The 20361-nt window shown below is 36.7% G+C and overlaps 1 protein-coding gene across 7 annotated transcripts in view; it reads left to right on the top strand.

Annotated features, from left to right (window-relative positions):
- Positions 1–20361, top strand: part of TEX11 (testis expressed 11) — a 311539-nt gene that overhangs the window by 7055 nt on the left and 284123 nt on the right. For 4 of the 7 annotated variants that reach the window (XM_038587641.1, XM_038587642.1, XM_038587640.1 and 1 more), the window contains 5 exons: positions 9219–9340; positions 10033–10117; positions 13393–13472; positions 18037–18117; positions 18209–18328. In XM_038587641.1, coding sequence (XP_038443569.1) covers positions 9219–9340; positions 10033–10117; positions 13393–13472; positions 18037–18117; positions 18209–18328 — 488 coding nt within the window. Of the gene's footprint in view, positions 1–3460; positions 3514–9218; positions 9341–10032; positions 10118–13392; positions 13473–18036; positions 18118–18208; positions 18329–20361 lie in introns of those variants that run through there. The other 3 variants (XM_038587644.1, XM_038587643.1, XM_038587646.1) reach the window with 3 other exon arrangements.

Raw genomic sequence — 20361 nt, 5'->3', positions numbered from 1 at the left:
CTTACTTTTCCTTTCCTTTTGTTCCTTTTCTTGTTTTTTCTTAGAAATAAGTTAGACTTAGGCGTAATTTATGTACAGGAGAATTCACACATTTTATATGTACAGGTTGATACCTTTTTTGAGCATATACATATAAACGACATATATACATATAAACGACATTTCAGGCATTCTCAATAAATGTTTGGTCATTTAAGTTTTATGAGGAGAAGTGTAGACACCAGCCAAAGTAGAAAGAGTGAAGTTGTCTTGTATTCTGTTCATGCTGTGCTACTAATAGTTTTGATCTTGGGTAAGTTAATTCAGTTCTCTATGCTTTATTTTAATCAATTTTAAAATTAGAGTATGTTACTAAAATTTTAACGTGACATGGCTCTAAAAAATTGGTTGATTATAAATGTGTATTCAAAAAAAAATAAATGTGTATTCATATATATCTTGTGTGGAAATGAGTCTAAGCTCCTCAAGGGAAAGAACTATGTTGTGTATATATAGTATCTGCGCTTAGCAAAATAACTTGATTATCATTAAACATCTATTTATTTATCTTTAAAGATTTATTTTATTTTTATTTATTTTTTTAAAAGATTTTATTTATTTATTCATGAGAGAGAGAGAGACAGAGGCAGAGACACAGACAGGGAGAAGCAGGCTCCATGCAGGGAGCCTGATGTGGGACTCGATCCTGGGTCCCCAGGATCACATCCTGGGCCGAAGGCAGTGCTAAACCGCTGAGCCACCCAGGCTGCTCTAGAGGTTTATTTTAAAGAGAGAGAGAGATAGAGTGAGCACCAGTAGGGGAGGGGCAGAGATAGTGGGAGAAAGAGAATCTCAAGCAGATTGCTTGCTGAGTGTGGAGCCCAACGTGAGGCTTCATCCCAGGACCAACAAAATCATTACCTGAGCTGAAATCATAAGTTGGTAGCTTAACCAAATGAGCCACCCAGGCACCCCTTATTAAATATTTATTGAATGAATAGATGAAAGAACTCTTGACTATTCCAATCATATTGCTATCACCAGGGATGACCCTGTATATTTCTGATGGAAATTTGGAAATATACATTGATACATTAGATAAAGCTTTGCTGTGTTATTTCCTCACTATTAAAAACAATTCATAAGAAAAAAATGTGAGGGGCGCCTGGGTGGCTTAGGTGGTTAAGCATCTGACTTGTGATTTCACCTCAGACCATGATCTGAGGGTTGTGAGGTTGAGCCCTGTTTTGGGCTCCAGGCTTGGAGCCTGCTTGCGATTCTCTCTCCCCTTCTCCCTCTGCACCTCCCATCTCTCTCTCCTTCTGTAAAACAAAACCAAAACACAATTCATAGGATGCTTGTTTATGACATTTTATTTAGCATTCCTCTAGTGTATTCTGTTAGGATTGGAAAGGCTAAAGATATCTTGTATGGAAAATTAGCCATTTTTAAATTATACTTTTGATCTCTTTTGTAAGCAAATTTTATTTTATATATATTGTGTATAGTTTACAATAGTTTATTTTTTAAAGATTTATTTATTTATTCATGAGAGACAGAGAGAGACACACAGGGAGAGAGAGAGGCAGAGACACAGGTAGAGGGAGAAGCAGGCTCTATGCAGGGAGCCCGATGTGGGACTCAATCCCGTGACTCCAGGATCATGCTCTGGGCCGAAGGCAGACACTCAACTGCTGAGTCACCTAAGCGTCCCTAGTTTACAATAGTTTAAAGATAAGAAACCACAGAGACAGTTTACTCAACTTAGACTCTTTCTTCAAATACCTCTTTTGGTGAGAGTTGCTAAAATGTACTCAGCCAGGGCACCTGGGTGGCTGAGTGGTTGAGTGTCTGCCTTCGGCCCAGGTCGTGATCCCGGGGTGCTGGGATCAAGTCCTGCATCGGGCTCCCCACAGGGAGCCTGCTTCTCCCTCTGCCTATGTTTCTGTCTCTGTGTCTCTCATGAATAAATAAATAAAATCTTAAAAAAAATGTACTCAGCCTAGCTAATGTACTTCAGCCTTCCAAATGTGTTGCTATAGTCTGTCAACTGCATTCCCAACCTTTCCAAGTATTGTTTCTGGTCTGATTTAGATATGAATCTACTCGGCAAGTGTCTTGGATAAGTCTTTCTTCCAGTGCCTATCACATTGTTAATACTCAGTAAACAGAAATCAATAATTAAATTAAAGTTACTTAAATAGATAGAAATAGCCTTTGGTAACCATGGTAATTAAAACAAACCAGATCCTTGCTGAATAGAAGATTAATAAAAGAAAAAAACAGTGGCGCTCATATCTTGTCCATTGTAAATAATGTTGCAGTAAATATAGGTGTGCATATATCCTTTTGAATTAATTTCATTTTCTTTGGATAAATACCCAGTAGTGGAATTATTGGATCATATTTTTAATTTTTTGAGGAACCTCCATACAGTTTTCTGCAGTGGCTGTGCCAATATACATTCCCACCAATAATGTATGAGGTTTTCTTTTTCTTTCCTTTTCTTTAAGAGAGAAAACACACGCATGCATGCAAGGAAGGAGGGGGGTGGGGACAGGGGTAGAGGGAGAGATAATCTTTTTTTAAGACTTTATTATTATTCATTTTGAGAGAGAGAATGCACACGCACATGCTTGAGCAGGGGGAGGGTTAGAGGAGGTACTTAGAGGAAGAGGGAAAGAATCCCAAGGAGACTCTATACTTACTGGGGAGCCTAATGTGGGGCTCAGTCTCAAGATCCTGAGATCATGACCTGAACTGAAACCAAAAGTTGGAGGTTTAACCAACTGAGCCACTCAGGTGTCCTGAGGGTTTCTTTTTCTCTACATCATTGTCAACATTTGTTATTTCTTGCCTTTTTGATTTTAGCCATTCTGACAGGTGTAATGAGTCCACTAATAGATGAATAGATAAGCAAGATGTGTACACACACAGTGGAATAACACAGCCATTAAAAGGATGAGGTTGTGCCATTTGTGACAACATGGATGGATCTGGAGGAGGGTATTATGCTAAGTGAAATAAGTCAGACTGAGAAAGACAAATACTATATGATTTCACTCATATGTGGAATCTAAAAAAAAATCACAAATGAATCAAGAAACAAAAATCAGAATCAGAATCTGCAACACAGAACAATCTGATGGTTGCCAGAGGGGAGGGTTGGAGGAGGGGGAAGGGCAAAATGGGTGAAGGGGAGTGGGAAATACAGGCTTTCAGTTACAGAATTAATAAGTCATGGGAAAAAAAGGCACAAGATAAGGGATATAATCAATGATATTGTATGGTGAGATATGTATGGTGGTATTGTATGGTGAGAGGTGGTAGTTATACTTTTTTTTTAAAGAGAATTTTTTCTTTTGTTTTTTAGATTTTATTCATGAGAGACACACAGAGAGAGGCAGAGACCTAGGCAGAGGGAGAAGCAGGTTCTCCATGGGGAGCCTGACACGGGACTTAATCCCGGACTCCAGGATCACACCCTGAGCCAAAGGCAGATGCTCAACCACTGAGTCACCCAAGCGTCCCAAGGTGGTAGCTATACTTGTGGTACATAGAATAATGTTTAAACTGATTGTACACCTGAAACTAATGTAACATTATGTTAACTACACTGAAATAAAACTTAAATCTTCCACCAAAAACAACAACAACAACAGTAGGGCTCAGCTACAAAGGGTAGCAGTGTGTAATGAGAATAAAAGAGTAATATATATAGATACTTGGCAAATTAGATGCTTAGGGATAGGATTGGATGAGTTGGCAAGTTGAGTTTGGTTATGGGCCCTGTATTACAAGAGTGTGAAAGATATAAAATACCTAAATTAATTGCATCATTTATACAGTGTGCATTTGGTTGAGAGGACTGAGTTGTGGCTCTTTTGAGGCATTCTTCCTACTGATGTAGTTTGACCAGAATTAAGCTGGGAATTACTTTTTGGTTAGCATTATATTGTAAGCTCTTGCGCCCCCCTCCCCCCCAGCCAGTTGCCCTCCAAAACTTTATAAAGATTTCTCTCCTGTTGAGCCCAGGCTTAAGTTTGCTCCAGTTTTGGAGCAAGTTTTGTCCAGGGCTGAAAACGATAACAGTACTGTGGAGTAGGAAAGAAGTTGTTTTGAAGTGAAGTTCTATTGGCAATCAGATTTGGTATTTAACACGATATGGGCATATTCTAGATACCTGTTGAGTTTTGGAGCTAGCTGTATCATTTCTGTTTGTCATGATTTTCATGGAATTAGCCTGTTCTGTGTCCTTTTCTAGTTGCCCTCCAGGACCAAGAAATATAATCCACTGTTGTGAATAGTTCTCTTTGAACTGTGGTGCATGCAGTTCCATCTGACTTCTGCATTTTGACTTGTTGCTTGGATTCTCTCACTCTCTCTCTTTTTAAAGATTTTATTTATTTGAGATAGAGGAGAAAGAGAGAGCAGAATGGGTGGGGAGGGGCAGAGGAGAAGGGAGAAGCAGATTCCTCACTGAGCAGGGATGCCAGTTTGGGGCTTCATCCCCATGCAGGGCTCGATCCCCATGTGGGGTTCTATCCCGATGCAGGGTTTGATCCTGGAACTCCAGGATCATGACCTGATCTGAGGGCAGACACTTAACTGAAGGAGCCACCCAGGCGCCCCACTGCTGCCTTTTGTATACCGTGTTTAGCAGTTGGGACCTCCTGGAATATTGTATAAAAATGATTATCTCTCTGACCATAGAAAATACTATTTACAATGTGATTTTTAATCTCTGAGTAAATCTGTTTGCCTGAGTTTACCATGCCCTTTTGACACTGTTTGGATATTTGGCTATGCCCATTCAAACTAACCTCAGCTGGAATACTTTTTCTTAGTCCACAATTAGAATTATAACGTGGTACTCTTAATGGTGTTAGCTCATTTTTTCTCTCCCTGATGTTTTTTAGTTGTCAGTCTTGGTATATCACTTGCTTCAGGCCCTTCCTGATAGAGCTAGTATAGTGGAAAGTACAGGATTTCAAATTAGAAAACCTGAATTCAAATCCTAGTTTGCTATTCTTTTTGTATCACCTTTGAGATTTGAGAAGTCACTACACTTGTTAAATTTCAGTTTTTGCATCTTATTAAATAAAAATATCTCCCTTGCAGAGTAGACTGATGATTGAGAATGCATGTAAAAATGCTTTGAGACTGTAAAGCACTATACAAATGTTAATTTTATTGTTATTTTGGTTTGTTTTCTCACTAAAGAAGTTGCAGATAATCATTGTGACTTGGTAGTAAAATCTTGAATTGACCTTGACCCTGACAGGTCTTTGCTTTGGCTTTCAAATGACTGGTTGAACTGATGGAGGCTACAGGGAGAGACTCGGCAGGACTTTTGATAGATTTTTTCCTATGTTGTAATGGTGGAAACTCCCTTTCTCAAGGATAGGGAAAATGCTTATTTTTTTTTTTATTATACTGTACCTAGAATGCTGTCTACCAAATCAGAATTAATTGGTACTGGTTAACATGGCTTTCTCAATAGAGTGACCCCTTCAGGATGAATCTTACTTAAATTAAATTGACTGATATCATGCTGTAAATCATAGTTCATTTCAGTAGCTAGGAAGATAATTTAAGAATTTTCTTTCAAAATATACAATCTTGCTAGATATAACCTTAATACAGCATGTTGTCTTCAGATCTCCGGAATAGGCTGTATTTATAAAAACTCTTTCTGAGCTTCTCCCAGAAGCAAGTCTCTCCTTCATAGTGTAAGTCAACCATTTAGCTATGCGATCTCTACTACTTACTCAGCTTTGCTGATTGCATTTTATCCTAAAGGACTGCAGTGCTGTCATTGCCTCAGCTGATATCAATCAAGTTATTCAGCTAAATGACATTGAAAATATGTTTTGAAAGGACCAGGATTACAGTGACAGAGAATGAATTATATAAAACATTAAGAAAACATTCACAAATCAAAATTAATGTCTTTACAATCTCATGTATTATGTAACCACAAGTTATAATTAGTATTCTACTAAAGTATTTTTGAATTTTTTTTTAAAAAAGGAACTCAGAAATTTATATTAGGTTTTCTTTTCAAAAACATTTCAAGAATGGGGATCCCTGGGTGGCGCAGCGGTTTGGCGCCTGCCTTTGGCCCAGGGCGCGATCCTGGAGACCCGGGATCGATTCCCACGTCGGGCTCCTGGTGCATGGAGCCTGCTTCTCCCTCTGCCTGTGTCTCTGCCTCTCTGTCTCTCTCTCTCTCTCTGTGACTATCATAAAATCAATAAAAATTAAAAAAAAAAACATTTCAAGAATGTGTTTTTAAATAATATTTGGGTTCTTAAAAATAATTTTTTAAAACATTTTATTTATTTATTCATGAGAGATACACACAGAGAGGCAGAGACACAGGCAGAGGGATAAGCAGGCTCCTCGCAGAGAGCCCAATGTGGAACTCAATCCCAGGACTGGGATCATACTCTGAGCCAAAGGCAAGATGTTCAACCAATGAGCCACTCAGGCATCCCTTAAAATTTATTTATTTATTTATTTATTTATTTATTTATTTATTTATTCATTCATTCATTCATTCATTCATTCATGAGAGAGAGAGAGAGAGAGGCAGAGACACAGGCAGAGGGAGAAGCAGGCTCCATGCGGGGAGCCCTACATGGGATTCGATCCTGGGACTCCAGGATCACGTCCCGGGCCAAAGGCAGGCACTGAACTGCTGAGCCACCCGGGGATCCCCCCTTAAAAATAATTTTTAAACTTTCCTAATTATTTTTTATTGAGGTATATTTGATATACACCATTATATTAGTTTCAGGTGTATAGATAGCATAATGATTTGGAAATTGTACATATTGTGAAATGGTCACCACAAGTCTAGTTAACATCTGTCACCATGCATGGTTATAAATGTTTTTTCTTGTGATGAGAACTTTTATGATTTACTCTTTTGCAACTTTCAAATATGCAGTACAATATTATTAACTGTTGTTACCATGCTGTACATTACATCCCCAAGACTTATTTACTTTATGATTAGAAGCTTGTACCTTTGACTCCCTTCACCCATTCTCACCACCCCCACCCCGGGCCGCCAGCAACCACCAATTTGTTCTCTGTATCTATGAGCTTGCTTTTTTTTTTTTTTAAAGATTCCACATATAAGAGATTATATAATATTTGTCTTTCTCTGACTTAAGTCACTTAACAAAAATGTCCTTAAGGTCCATTTATGTTGTCACAAATGGCAAAATTTCATTTACCTTTATGGTTGAGTAATATTCCATTATTGTATGTATATACAGCACACTTTGTTTATTCATCACTTAAGTTGTTTCCATATTTTGGCTATTGTAAATAATAGCCAAATGCGATGAATGTTGGCTGGGGGGGCATACATTTTTTCAAGTTAGTGCTTTCAGTTTCTTTGAATAAATACCCAGAAGTGGAATTGCTGGATCATATGGTAGGTCTGTTTTTGATTTTTTGAGTAACTTCCATACTGTTTTCTATAGTGGCTACACCAATTTACGTTCCCATCAATAGTGTACAGGGATTCCTTTTTCTTTACATCCTTGCCAACACTTTGTATATCTTGTCTTTTTTTTTTTTTAAGTATAGGCTCCACACCCAATGTGGGGCTTGAACTCATGACCCTGAGATCAAGAGTCCCATGCTCTACCAGCTGAGCCAGCCAGGTGCCCCAGTTTCTTGTCTTTTTGTTATTAGTCATTCTAACAGGTGTGAGGTGCTAACTCCTCATGATTTATATTTTCATTTCCCTGATGATTAATGATTTGTTGAGTATCTTTTTAGGCACTTGTTGGCTTCTGTAGGTCTTTGGAAAAATTTCCATTCAGATCCTCTGCTCATTTTAAAATTGGATTGTTTGTTTTTTTGCTTTTGAATTATAGGAGTTCTTTATATATTTTGGATATTAACCCCCTATCAGATATATGATTTACAGGTATTTTCTCCCATTCTTAACTTTCCTAATTCTGTTATCAATATTTTGAGGGAGGGCTATAACATATATGCTTTTCAGCCTAATACTTGCCTAATTTTATAAGAATCAAGATATTTAGTATCAGTCTTTCCATGATCTATTTTATGGGAGTAGGGAAGCTTGAGGTTTTTCTTTTTGCATATTGTCACCTGAGTTGTACAAAATATGTATGGTATATTTTCCTTAATACCTCTACTCATGCAGTGGGTACTAAAGATTCCATGAGCTATAAAAATATATTTGAGTATATTGGAGCATAATTTGCTTTGTAAAGTCTTTATTATTTTTTTATTAAGTAATCTTTATGCCCCACCTGGGGTTTGAACTCACAACCCTGAGATGAAGATTTGCATGCTCCAACTGAGCCAGCGTGGGCACCCCTTGCTTCATGAAGTCTTAATGTGAATCTATTTTCGGATGCTTAACTGAAAGTTTTTCATTTAGCAGGTTATTGTAGCATGTTAAAAATTCTTTCAGAAGGTGTTCTTATAGTATTGTTATGAATATTAACATTCTTGCTAGTTGATGCTCAGAAATATTGTAAGAAATTAGAGACATGTAGAGGTTATGGAGACCTCTGTTACATGAGTTTGGAAAAACCTCAATTTGATAATATGAAAGGCATCAATTGTGATTTTACATCATGCTTCGGTTTTAAGGAATTCTGTGGCCTAGTAAGATTCAGTTATATAGAGTCTGGAGCTCAGATTGTTTAGAAAATGGTGACATCATTTGTACAGATTCAATAACTGGTTAATATTGTTGCTAATTGGGCATGTCATTTTTTTCTCACAAAGTAAGGTCAAGACTTCAGAGCTAGCATATGTTAGTTAATATCTGTCTAATGCTTAAAAGTATTAATAAGTATTTGAGTTTTACAGGGTACATATCTAAGTTTCTTTTCAGAATTTTTACATTTTCTAGTTTTGAAGACTTTGTTAATTTCTATTTTGTAGTTTTAAGATGACCTATTTGTGAAGTGTGAGTGTATTTTATTTTCTGAGAATGAGTGATGATTAAGTTATAAACAAGTGACTCTCAAGGAATACAAATTTTATTTGAAAATTGTGCTCTATCTTTAGCTACACAAAATTTTGTCTCCAATTTAGTTTTACTCTAAGGATAATTCAAGTTTCTTCATGCCGTATTCATTTTGCCAAAGATCTAGGAACATATTTAAAAGTGATTTGCTACTTTTAGCCCATGATGATGTAGTTCATAGCCCTTTTATTATCCATTGTTATTTCAGAAATTGTTGAAAACCTAATTGTAAAAGATAATTCACCTAGCATACCCGAGGCAATTAACAGACTCTTCACTGACATAGCAAATATCAACAGGGAATCTATAGCTGAAATACAGGATGCTCAGGTTGGTATAAAATTAGTTTTGTTTGTGATAAATTTTTTGGAAACATTTTATTTTTAAGGAATCTCTACACCCAAAGTGGGTTCGATCTCACAACCCCCAGACCAAGAGTCACATGCTCCACTGACTGAGTCAGCCAGGTGCCCCTGATAAATTTTGATGATTTGCCATTTTAATTAATGTCCTATATAAGTAAAAAATAGTTTTCATGATTAACCATTATAAATACATAGAAATCTATTTTTGGATTTTCAAGTCTAATGGCTTAATAACCACTAAAACAAATAATAAATGATACAAAGCAGCATAATTAATTGCTCAATTATGTAAAACTTAATGAATATAGGAATTCAAAGAGGAGAGAAATCATTGTAGACTGTAGTAGTTGCTGAAAGCTTCATGTATGTTCCTGGTGAGACTAAACTAGATTTGAGTTACATAAAGACAATGGGAAGAGGTTTTTAGGTAAAGCCAATAATACAAATAAAAGTGCATGGATAGGAATGAACAAATTGTGTTCTTGGGACGTTCGAATAACAGTGGGTACATTTTGAGGAGGCAAGGTAGAATGGGACTAGATTATGGAGGGCATGTAAATGACCCACAATTGTCATATAAGCATAAAACATGCAAGAAAAATATCATTGGAGGTAGACGGTATTTTAACTGGCTAAGAAAATGTTTCTCTTACCCAGGTTGAAGAAATGGCAGTAAACCTGTGGAACTGGGCAGTTACCAAGAGAGTAGATTTGGTTATAAATGAAGAGCAGAAAGCTAAACGTACGTATACATTTTGTGACTTGTGTTATGAGTAGTAGTTTTATTATACATTAGTTTGTGTTCCTGAAGTTTATTTTATTTATTTTTTTTTAATTTTTATTTATTTATGATACTCAGAGAGAGAGAGAGAGAGGCAGAGACACAGGCAGAGGGAGAAGCAGGCTCCATGCACCGGGAGCCCGACGTGGGATTCGATCCCGGGTCTCCAGGATCGCGCCCTGGGCCAAAGGCAGGCGCTAAACCACTGCGCCACCCAGGGATCCCAGTGTTCCTGAAGTTTAAATAATATTTTGACTAGTTCAGGATGGATATTTGTTAAAATAAAACTAAACAAAATGGTCCATACATAGAAGTTTCTTGAGCAAACATCCTGAATTTTATTTTTCTTTCAGAGATTAGCTCCTGCTTAATAACAACATCACTGCAATAAATAGTTTGATGGTAATCGACAAAGATGAGTAAAGGGTGGGAAAATGAGAACTTGAGGAAATATTAAAGGATATGGATTATTTTCCCTGAAAAAGAGATGATCAGAATCTTCATGATTCTGAAGGACTATCAAATTGTAGTTTCCTTTCTCTATTAAAAATAGAATGAGAAATATTGCTATGTGAGGGATTTAGATTTAAAAATCAGTGAAGAATAATTTCCTCATGAGATGGATTGATGAACTTTGGACTGAGTTACTGAGAAAAATTATAGAAATTTTTTCTACCTGTGAGAGCAAACAAAAAGAATAACAAAACAAAACCCCCAAACCAAAGTCATCTACTTGGATACATTATATGTCGTTTACTGTCTGGCAGAGTTCTGGCGCTTTAGCTAAATGGCTGTGTCTAGAGTGCTGACAGTTACTAATTTCCACTGATAGCAGCAGTTGATGCATTTATGGAAAGTATATTGCCCCATTATAAAGGGTATATCAAGGCAACAAGCCAAAACGTGAATCTCTGGACTGCTTGGCTTTGTAAGGACAAATGAATTTTGTTTGTATGCAGCAAGAAGAATTCATTGCTAAGTGTTTATCTTTATGAATATAAACGAAACTATGTACAATTTAAGTGTAGGTCTAGGGTAATTAGTGGTTAATATAGTCAGTAATATTCTTTTTAGTCCACTCTTCTATTAGGATGTTTAGAGAATAGTTCTGCCTTTTTAACTTTCAGATAAATGTTGATATTACTTCTAGGAGCCTTTGATCCTGTAGTTATGGGGAGGGAAGAGTTAGAAATTTATCTGTTGGAGAAACTTAGTATATAGTCAAACTGTGTGATATTAAAATGTATTAATTCTAAATTCCTACTATTCTGTATATCAAGGAACATTGTTCTAGCTGTTTAGCAACAGTTAAATGTACCTGTTGGATGGTTAGTAGTAGATGGATGGTTCAATTTAAGAATTTTGGGAATCCCTGGGTGGCTCAGCGGTTTAGTGCCTGCCTTTGGCCCAGAGCATGATCCTGGGGTCCCGGGATCGAGTCCCACATTGGGCTCCCTCTGTGGAGCCTGCTTCTCCCTCTGCTTGTGTCTCTGCCCCCCCCCTTCTGTGTCTCTCATGAATAAATAAATAAAATCTTAGAAAAAAAGTTTGTCTTTGGGGACGTTTGGGTGGCTCAGTGGTTGAGTGTCTGCCTTCAGCTCAGGGTATCATCCTGGGGACCCAGGATCGAGTCCCGTGTCGGGCTCCCTGCATGGAGCCTGCTTCTCCTTTTGCCTATGTCTCTGCCTCTCTCTGCGTGTCTCCCATGAATAAATAAATACAATCTTAAAAAAAAGAAGTTTGTCTTTGAAAAAAGAGAAGTGGGATAGAAGCTTGAAGCACAGTGGGGTTAGTTGATGTTTTTCAGGGAAGAGAGATACGTTTGAAGGTAGAAGGGAAGGAGTAAATTGAGAAGGAGGTACTGAAGATATCTTTGGAGAGGGAAAATGATTGAGAGATCAGGTTCCTTGAGAATACCAAAGAATTAGTAAACCTTAGAAAAAATAAAGGAGACATTTTCAAAACTGGAAATGCAAGACAAGGTACTATGATTAGGAGTTATTTTATTGGGAGTCTTTTTCAGAAACTTTATTAAAAGATGAATAGAATTGATATTTCATGATGGGTAATAAGAATCTGATTTCAGTTATCCCATAATTTCATCTGGGCAAATCTCTTTTACAGTGGAATATTAATTGAAAACGGTATTGAATGGCTGCTGAGATCTAACATCAAAGCAACTAGTTAGGTTATTTATGAAGTCATCTTTAAAAATTGGGCATGGTTTATGATGAGAGAATTCATGAAAAAATAGGGCTTATATTATTCAAACTTTCCTATTTTCAGGGAAAATGAACTGTATAATGAAGGTAACCTAATATATATTTTCTAAGTTATACTTCAAGAACTTTTACATCATCTACAGTTAAGAATATATTTAGAAAGATTCACTATTTAGGGGAATAATTTAAAACTATTCTCATGCTCAGAAATTTTGTCATATGTTGAATTGCTTTTGATTCCAGTTTTACTTAGAATTATTTTGCTATCAGCATAATACATACAAAAGCATCACATGGAACCAGGTATCTTCAATGAGTCTTGAGAATGTAAGACCTGCAGAACTTAAAGTTTGAAAATTAAATATCTTACTGGAGCATGAAGCAAATAATGCATTTTATAATTTTCAGCTCATTTACTTTTGATAATTGATTTTTTATTTTTTATTTTTATTTTTATTTATTTTTAAATACTTTATTTATTTATTCATGAGAGACACAGAGAGAGAGCGAGAGAGAGGCAGAGACACAGGCAGCGGGAGAAGCAGGCTCCATGCAGGGAGCCCAACGTGGGACTCGATCCCGGGTCTCCAGGATCATACCCCGCAGGATCACACCCCGGGCCGCAGGCGGTAGCGCTGCGCCACCCGGGCTCCCGGGCTGCCCAGAAAGAGAACTTTATTTTTTGTTTATTTTTTAAAATCTTTTTAAAATTTATTTATGATAGTCACACAGAGCGAGAGAGAGGCAGAGACATAGGCGGAGGGAGAAGCAGGCTCCATGCACCGGGAGCCCGACGTGGGATTCGATCCCGGGTCTCCAGGATCGCCCTGAGCCAAAGGCAGGCGCCAAACCGCTGCACCACCCAGGGATCCCGATAATTGATTTTTTAAAATGGAGTTTACAGTTATGTTTTAACAAGACTGGTTTCACTTTGCTCCTCTTTTCTTTTTATAAGTGTATATAAAAGGAGAATGAATGTTTTGTGTTTATGGGTATCTGATTACTGTTTTGCAGTATGGTACGTTGCTTGCAAGTTGGTGTGCATGTGTGGAGGTTCAGCTGCTTCAGAAGAAGCCATTCGAAGACAGATTTTGGTAAGTCCTTTTTTTTTTTTTTTTGGTAAGTCCTAATTAAATGAGGAGAAAAGTGCAGATGCAATGAGATAGTCGTTACTCTTATGAAGATGGTTGAAATTAGTGTGAACTGAGAAGAATGTTATATCCTTTAGTGCTATCCATGTTCCTTTTATGATAATTGTACCTATTACAATTGCAGGTCTCAGCAGTACTATCATTATTGCAGTGATTCAGTAGACTAAGTTTTGAACTTAAATTCAGGAATTATGATAAGTCATAAAAAGTAATAGTTCTCTACTCCATCCTTCCCTACCCCTGTCTTGTTTCCTAGAAGCAAGTGTTTTTTTTTTTAAGTGGAAAATATTTCTCCAGTGTTCTAAAATAGTATTTTATTGAAAAACTCAAATGTGCATACAAAATAGATAAGACAGTACGATGATTTCCCCATTTACCCATTACTCAGCTACAGTAATCACCAATTCCTGATCACTCCTCTTTTCTGTATCTCCTCCAACAGCAAACTCCTGACCCCATGGATTATTTTGAAGATTTTATTTATTTATTCATGAGAGACAACAAAGAGAGAGACAGAGGCAGAGACACAGGCAGAGGGAGAAGCAGGCTCCATGCAGGGAGCCTGACATGGGACTCGATCTCAGGACTGCGGGATCACGCCCTGGGCTGAAGGCGGCACTAAACCACTGGTCCAGCAGGGCTGCCCCCATGGATTATTTTGAAACAAATCCAAACTATATCATTTTGTTCATAAATATTTCAATATGTGTTTCTAAAAGACAAGGTGTCTTTTTAAAAAAGTATTTGAGAGAGAGAGAACACGAGTGGGGTGGAGGGATAGAGGGGGAAGGCTGAGCAGGGAGCCTGTCTCTGGTTTGATCCCAGGACCCCAAGATCATGATCTGAGCCAAAAGCAGACGCTTAACCAGATGCTTAACCCACTGAGCCATCCAGGCGCCTTGACAAGGTGTCTTTTTTATTCAAGCAAATCAAATGCCCATGGTCACACCTGCTAAAATTTAACAAAGATTTCCTAAAATCATCAAATATCCAGTCTTCGTCTCCTGCCTCCATGTTCCCACACTTTCAGACTCTTATACTCTCACTTTCTCTCTTGATCTTGCTTACTTATGTGCTCTCTCTTTGCTCTCCTTCCCTCTAATTGGTTCCTTAGAACCAGGATTAAAGGAAGTCTACACCTTGTATTTTATTAATATGTCTCTTTTAATTTATATGCTTCTTCCTCCTTTTTACAAATCTGTTGAACACATATTTGTTGAAGAAACAAGGTTGTTTGTCTGATAGAGTTTCCTAAATTTTCCTAATTTTCTGATAACTGCATCTTCATGGTATCATTTAATATAGTCTTCTGTCTCCTGTTTTTCCTGTAAACAGGTAGGTAGATTTAGAAACATGATCTGATTCAGGTTCAGTTTTGTCAAGAAGAATTCATAGGCAGTATGGTATACTTCCATCGTATTAGTGTTCTTTGATGATTATTAGACCTATGTCCATTACTTCTGTAGGGGTTTACACATTCTACTTCTCTATTCCTTCTTTATTAACTGGGGTAGAGAGAAACTTACCTTTATCAACTATTTGGTTACTTTGAAGTGTACCTTTATAAGAGAGTCTTGACCTCTTCTTTTTTTTAAGTTTTCAGAATGTATTGGGTCCCTAAACTCCTTAAATAGTTATCAAGTAGATACTTTTTTTTTTTTAAAGTATCATTGTGAACTCTTGGATGTTAACATTTGTAATGCATAACAATGTAATGCATTTCAATCCATTTTAGTTATTATTCTTATTGAAGTACCTATCTTTGGCCAGAAGGAGCCTCTTGAAGTGATTCTGAAGCCTTTTGACACTATTCCAGTAATCTTTAATAGTGAAACTGAAACTGCAGTAAAATAAAATTTGATTTCTGATAAGATAACCAGTCTTATTTTGTATAGTTCCTGTCCTAGTCATTCCTCAAGAGAGCTCTGTTTCCTTTTAGTGGAGAATGCTATTTAGTGGAGAATGCTATTTCCACAATCTGGAAATTACAAGTGCTCATTGCTGCTGCATTGGTCTTTGTTTCTAGGCCTTTTTACTAGACAGAGCTATGAAATGTATGTTTTTGAAAGAGAAAACATATAATGAGTAAATAGTGATTAAAAAAAGTTTAATTTTTAAAAAGATTTTAAAAATTTATTTATTCATGAGAGACACACAGAGAGAGAGAGAGAGACAGACAGACAGCAAGAGAGAGAAGCAGGCTCCATGCAGGGACCCCGATGTGGGACTCTATCCTGGGTCTCCAGGATAGTGCCCTGGGCTGAAGGTGGCGCTAAACCGCTGAGCCATCTGGCTGCCCTATAATAATAAAATCTTGATTTGTCAGTTTTATATGTGATCTATTTTTTTCTGCTATGGCAGATGAAGATTTATCTTCTTATTATCTCTTACGTCCCTCTATTCCCCCTTTCAGTTTTTGTTAATTATATACTATTTTTAATTTATCTGATGGCAGCCTTTTTAAACTTTATTTTTTTATTTTTTACTTTTTTTTCTTTTTCTTTTATTTTTTTTCTTTTTTCTTTTTTTCTTTTTAAACTTTAAATGTAGTATATTGAAAATTTTTCTTACTCCACCAATTTTGGAGAGTATATTTTTACTTTCTACCCTATGAGGATATCTGTACCTTTACATTCTCTCAGCCTTTCCCTTAACCTTTAACCTGTTAACTTCTAGTATTTGCATTTTTGGCTTTGTTGATTTCAAAGATAGAAAATTAAAAGTATTTTACTGATTGTGACTACTCTATGATTCTGTGGGTAATGCTATTTCTCTTTGCTTCCATCTGTTCTCTTAATTCTATTTCCTTAAATATTCTGTTTGTTGAATGTGATGTCTTTTCATGGTGTTGGTTTTCTTCAATTGTTTGGTGATTTTTGCTCACATTTGAGTTCAGATTCCTTGATAGTCTTTGAATACCATATCACACTATTTACTCTAACCCGAGTTCAGTGACTGGATGTTTTGCATTGGCCTGTGTTGTCAGCCACCTGGAACTCTATTTTTCTCCAGCCTAAGTGATTGTACTCACTGTTCCTTCCTGGGGAGGAGGGAAGATACCTCTTGGTGGGGAAGCCAGTTGCCTGATATTACTCCTATTCACATCCAGGAAGGGTTCCATATTTTGCATTCTTGTGCATTTTGATATGTGCATTTTTGTTTCATCCCATTTGCTATTTTTAAGAGGTTCATAATTTCAGATCAACTGAAAATGCTCCTCATTTTCCAGGACTCTTATGAATAAGAAAAATATGTGTATATCTTCTCTTATTTCTAAGGAATATATATATATATATATGTCCTTAAATATTATTTGTATCATTATATATATTACATAATATATATAATTTCTAGGGATTTATAGTGCATCAAATTTATACTAAAAAATTTATATAAAAGTTTGTAGTATACATATATCCTACATGTTTATTTATAGTAAAATGTACAGTATATTATATATATTTTATACATGCACATATACACACACACATACACATCATTTCTGGGGATTTGTAGTAGAACAGAGTAGAGCTATATAGTGTGTGCTCAATCCTCCATCTTGATTCAGTTCTTGTTTGCTTCCATAGCATTTGTGCATATAATATATCAACTATTTATTTAGGTGTCTGTCAGTTGTAATATTGTGAACTTCTTTAGTGTGTCTGGCTTGTAAAGTATACTTAACAAACATTTGTTGGATTAATAAAAATTTTGTTAGAGATGTGTTTTTTTTAAAGATTTTACTCATTTATTCACAAGAGCCACACACAGAGAGAGAGAGGCAGAGACACAGGCAGAGGGAGAAGCAGGCCCCCTGCAAGGAGCCCAATGTGGGACTTGATCCCAGATCCTGGGATCACGCTCTCAGCCAAAGGCAGACAATCAACAGCTGAGCCACCCAGGTGTCCTGAGATGTATTTTTTAAAAATATTTTATTTATTTATTTGAGAGACCACATGAGAGAGAAAGAGCGTGCATAAGCAGGGGGGAGGGGCAGAGGGAGAGGGAGAAGAAGGCCCTCACACTGAGCAGGGAGCCAGATGCAAGGTTCAATCCCAGGACCCTGGGATCATGACCCAAGCCGAAGTTAGACACTTAACTAACTGAGCCACATAGGCACCTCTAGAGATGTAATTAAAAACTAGAACCAAAGTGTGTTGAGTTATAATAATGCTTATTGTAAAACTTTCTTCAAGTGTATGAAGGATTAATTTTTCAGAACTTTCTGTTCTTATCTAAATTATCTCAATATTTTCTTTTAATAATTCTTAGAAGATGTGTTTTTGAGTCTATTAAGTTTTTGTTATTGCTTTTCTTGAGATCATTTCTTTTAAATTATATAGTTCAAAGCAAAACATAGAATTAATTAATAATTACTATTATTTTTTTCTGGGTATTACACTACTGAATATCAACAGAGGATTAAATTTTTTATCTAATACCCTTTTCAACCAGTTTGGAGGAGTTGTGAATTGTTAAAAATTATTTTCTAACTTCTCTCTTCCAGATGAATATGAAAACAGGAAAAGGGTGGGTGGATGTTGGAAATGCTGTGATTGCTGATGAATTTTTTCAAGCTGCCATGGCTGTAAGTTACCATTGGTTTTTAGCTGCGGCAATTATTAGTAACAATTGTGGCTATTTTCATCATGACATTGTATTATGGTTTTATTTTTCAGGGCCTGGAGCAGTTATATGTCAAATTAATGCAGAGAAGCTCCACTGAGATACACATGGCTTTGCATAAGATTGCCATGGAGAGGGACCTTTTCAAAGTGCTTTCTTACCAAGCAGAAGCAGTAGGTATCATAGTCACCATAGCCTTATAGTGGGGCATTTTGTATATGTAAATATAAAGTGATGATATAGAACTTATTAGAAGAAGGTCAAGTGTCATTGGCCTTTTATATAGGATATTATATTTGACCTTTTGTCTCCATTTTATATCTGAAAGTAACATTATTAATGGTGATTGGTATCTGTGTGGGGGTGGATGAACTCAGAAAGGCTAATATATAACTAAACATCATTTTCAATCACTGCATGTAATGTTTATCATTTATTTACAACAGTAGTCTCGACTTGAAACACCTGTCTGTGACTCTCTTACGTTAACAGTCTGTCTGAAATAGTAGCCTAAAATAGCAATCTTCTCATTGTTCCAGGTTGTTTACTGATATTTTCTAAAAGTCTGCTACTATCAGTGTTTAAAGTTGTACTTTACCCCTTTTTGGCTTGTGGGTTTCCTCCTTTGTCACCATGCAGTTAGGTATTCATTTTTAGTTGACAAAATGTAGCCATGACAAGTTTGCTCTCTGTAATTATGTATCTCTAGAAATGAAAGAAACTATAAAAATCATATAGTATAATCTTCTTTATTTTTTAACATTAACATTTTTATTGAGATATAATTCATTTACTATAAAATTCACACATTTTAAATGTACAATTCAGTGATTTAGTATATACACAGAATTGTGCAACATTCATATTAGTCAAGTGAGCAGGAGGAAGGAAATAATAAAGATTAGGGCAAAAATAATGATATAGAAACTAAAAACATAGTAGTGTTGTGCCCAAGATTGCGAATCTGAGAAACCACCAAGGAGCTGACACCAATGCAAACACATGAGGGTTTATTTACAAGCTCAGGCTTGGGTCCAAGTACACCCAACACAGCGGAGCAGGTACTTGGACCCCGAGGCTAAAAGGCGTAGCAGCTTTATAGGGGCCAGTGGCCAATGGGATTGTAACATACGCAGAAAGTTGCACAGTCATGGCGGTCCACACGCAGGTGGCCAATTGAATTACGATTCACCTTATAGTGACCATTTGAACTGGCCTATCACTCTGGTCAGAATTGGCACGCAGTTTTGGCGGGCACAAGGCGGGGTTACATTTTTATGAGCAGATTTCCGATAAGGGTGTGCCCAGCGGCTTGACTAGGGTGGGGCAGCGCCTTAAGCAATAAACAGGTCATGTGGGGGTCATACAGGAGTTGGCAGGTGCAGCACAAAATGGAGTTAGTCCTGCTCTGCTTGTCCAGGGGTAGGGGATTTTTGTTAAATTTCCTGGGTCCCACAGTAGAACCAATAGCGAAGCCAGGAGCTGGTTCTTTGAAAAGATTAATAATATTGATAAACTTCTAACCAGACTTATCAAAAAGAAAAGAGAAGAGCACCTGGGTGGCTTAGTGGTTGAGTGCCTTTGGCTCAGGTTGTGATCCCAGGGTCCTGGGATCGAGTTCTGCATCAGGCTCCATTGCAGGAAGCCTGCTTTTCCCTCTGCCTATGTCTCTGTCTCTCTGTGTCTCTCATGAATAAATAAATAAAATCTTTAAAAAAAAGATAAGAGAAAAGACCCAAATACATAAAATCATAAACGAGAGGAAAATAATAACCAATACCACAAAAGTACAATTATAGGAGAATATTATGAAAAACTATATGCCAACAAATTGGACAACCTAGAAGAAATGTTGAAATGCATAGAAACCTACAAACTACCAAAATTGAAACAAGAAGAAAGAAAAATTCAACAGACTGATAACCAGTGAGGAAATTGAGTCAGTAATCGAAAAACTTCCGACAAATAAAAGTCCAGGCCCAGATAGATGCCTTCATAGGTGAATTCTACCAAACATTTAGAGAAATGTTAATCAGGGAACCTGGATGACTCAGTGAGTGGAACATGCAACTCTTAATCTCAGGGTTCTAAGGTTGAGCCTCACGTTAGGTGCAGAGATTACTACAAAATAAAATCTTTTTAAAAAAGGGAAGAGTCAACACCTATTCTTCTCAAACTATTCCAAAAAACAGAAAAAGAAGGAAAA

Source organism: Canis lupus, chromosome X (assembly GCF_011100685.1).
Source record: "Canis lupus familiaris isolate Mischka breed German Shepherd chromosome X, alternate assembly UU_Cfam_GSD_1.0, whole genome shotgun sequence".
Classification (NCBI taxonomy): Eukaryota; Metazoa; Chordata; class Mammalia; order Carnivora; family Canidae; genus Canis; species Canis lupus.
The sequence above is the reverse complement of the archived record's forward strand: the minus strand, read 5'-3'. Positions and strand labels throughout refer to the sequence as shown.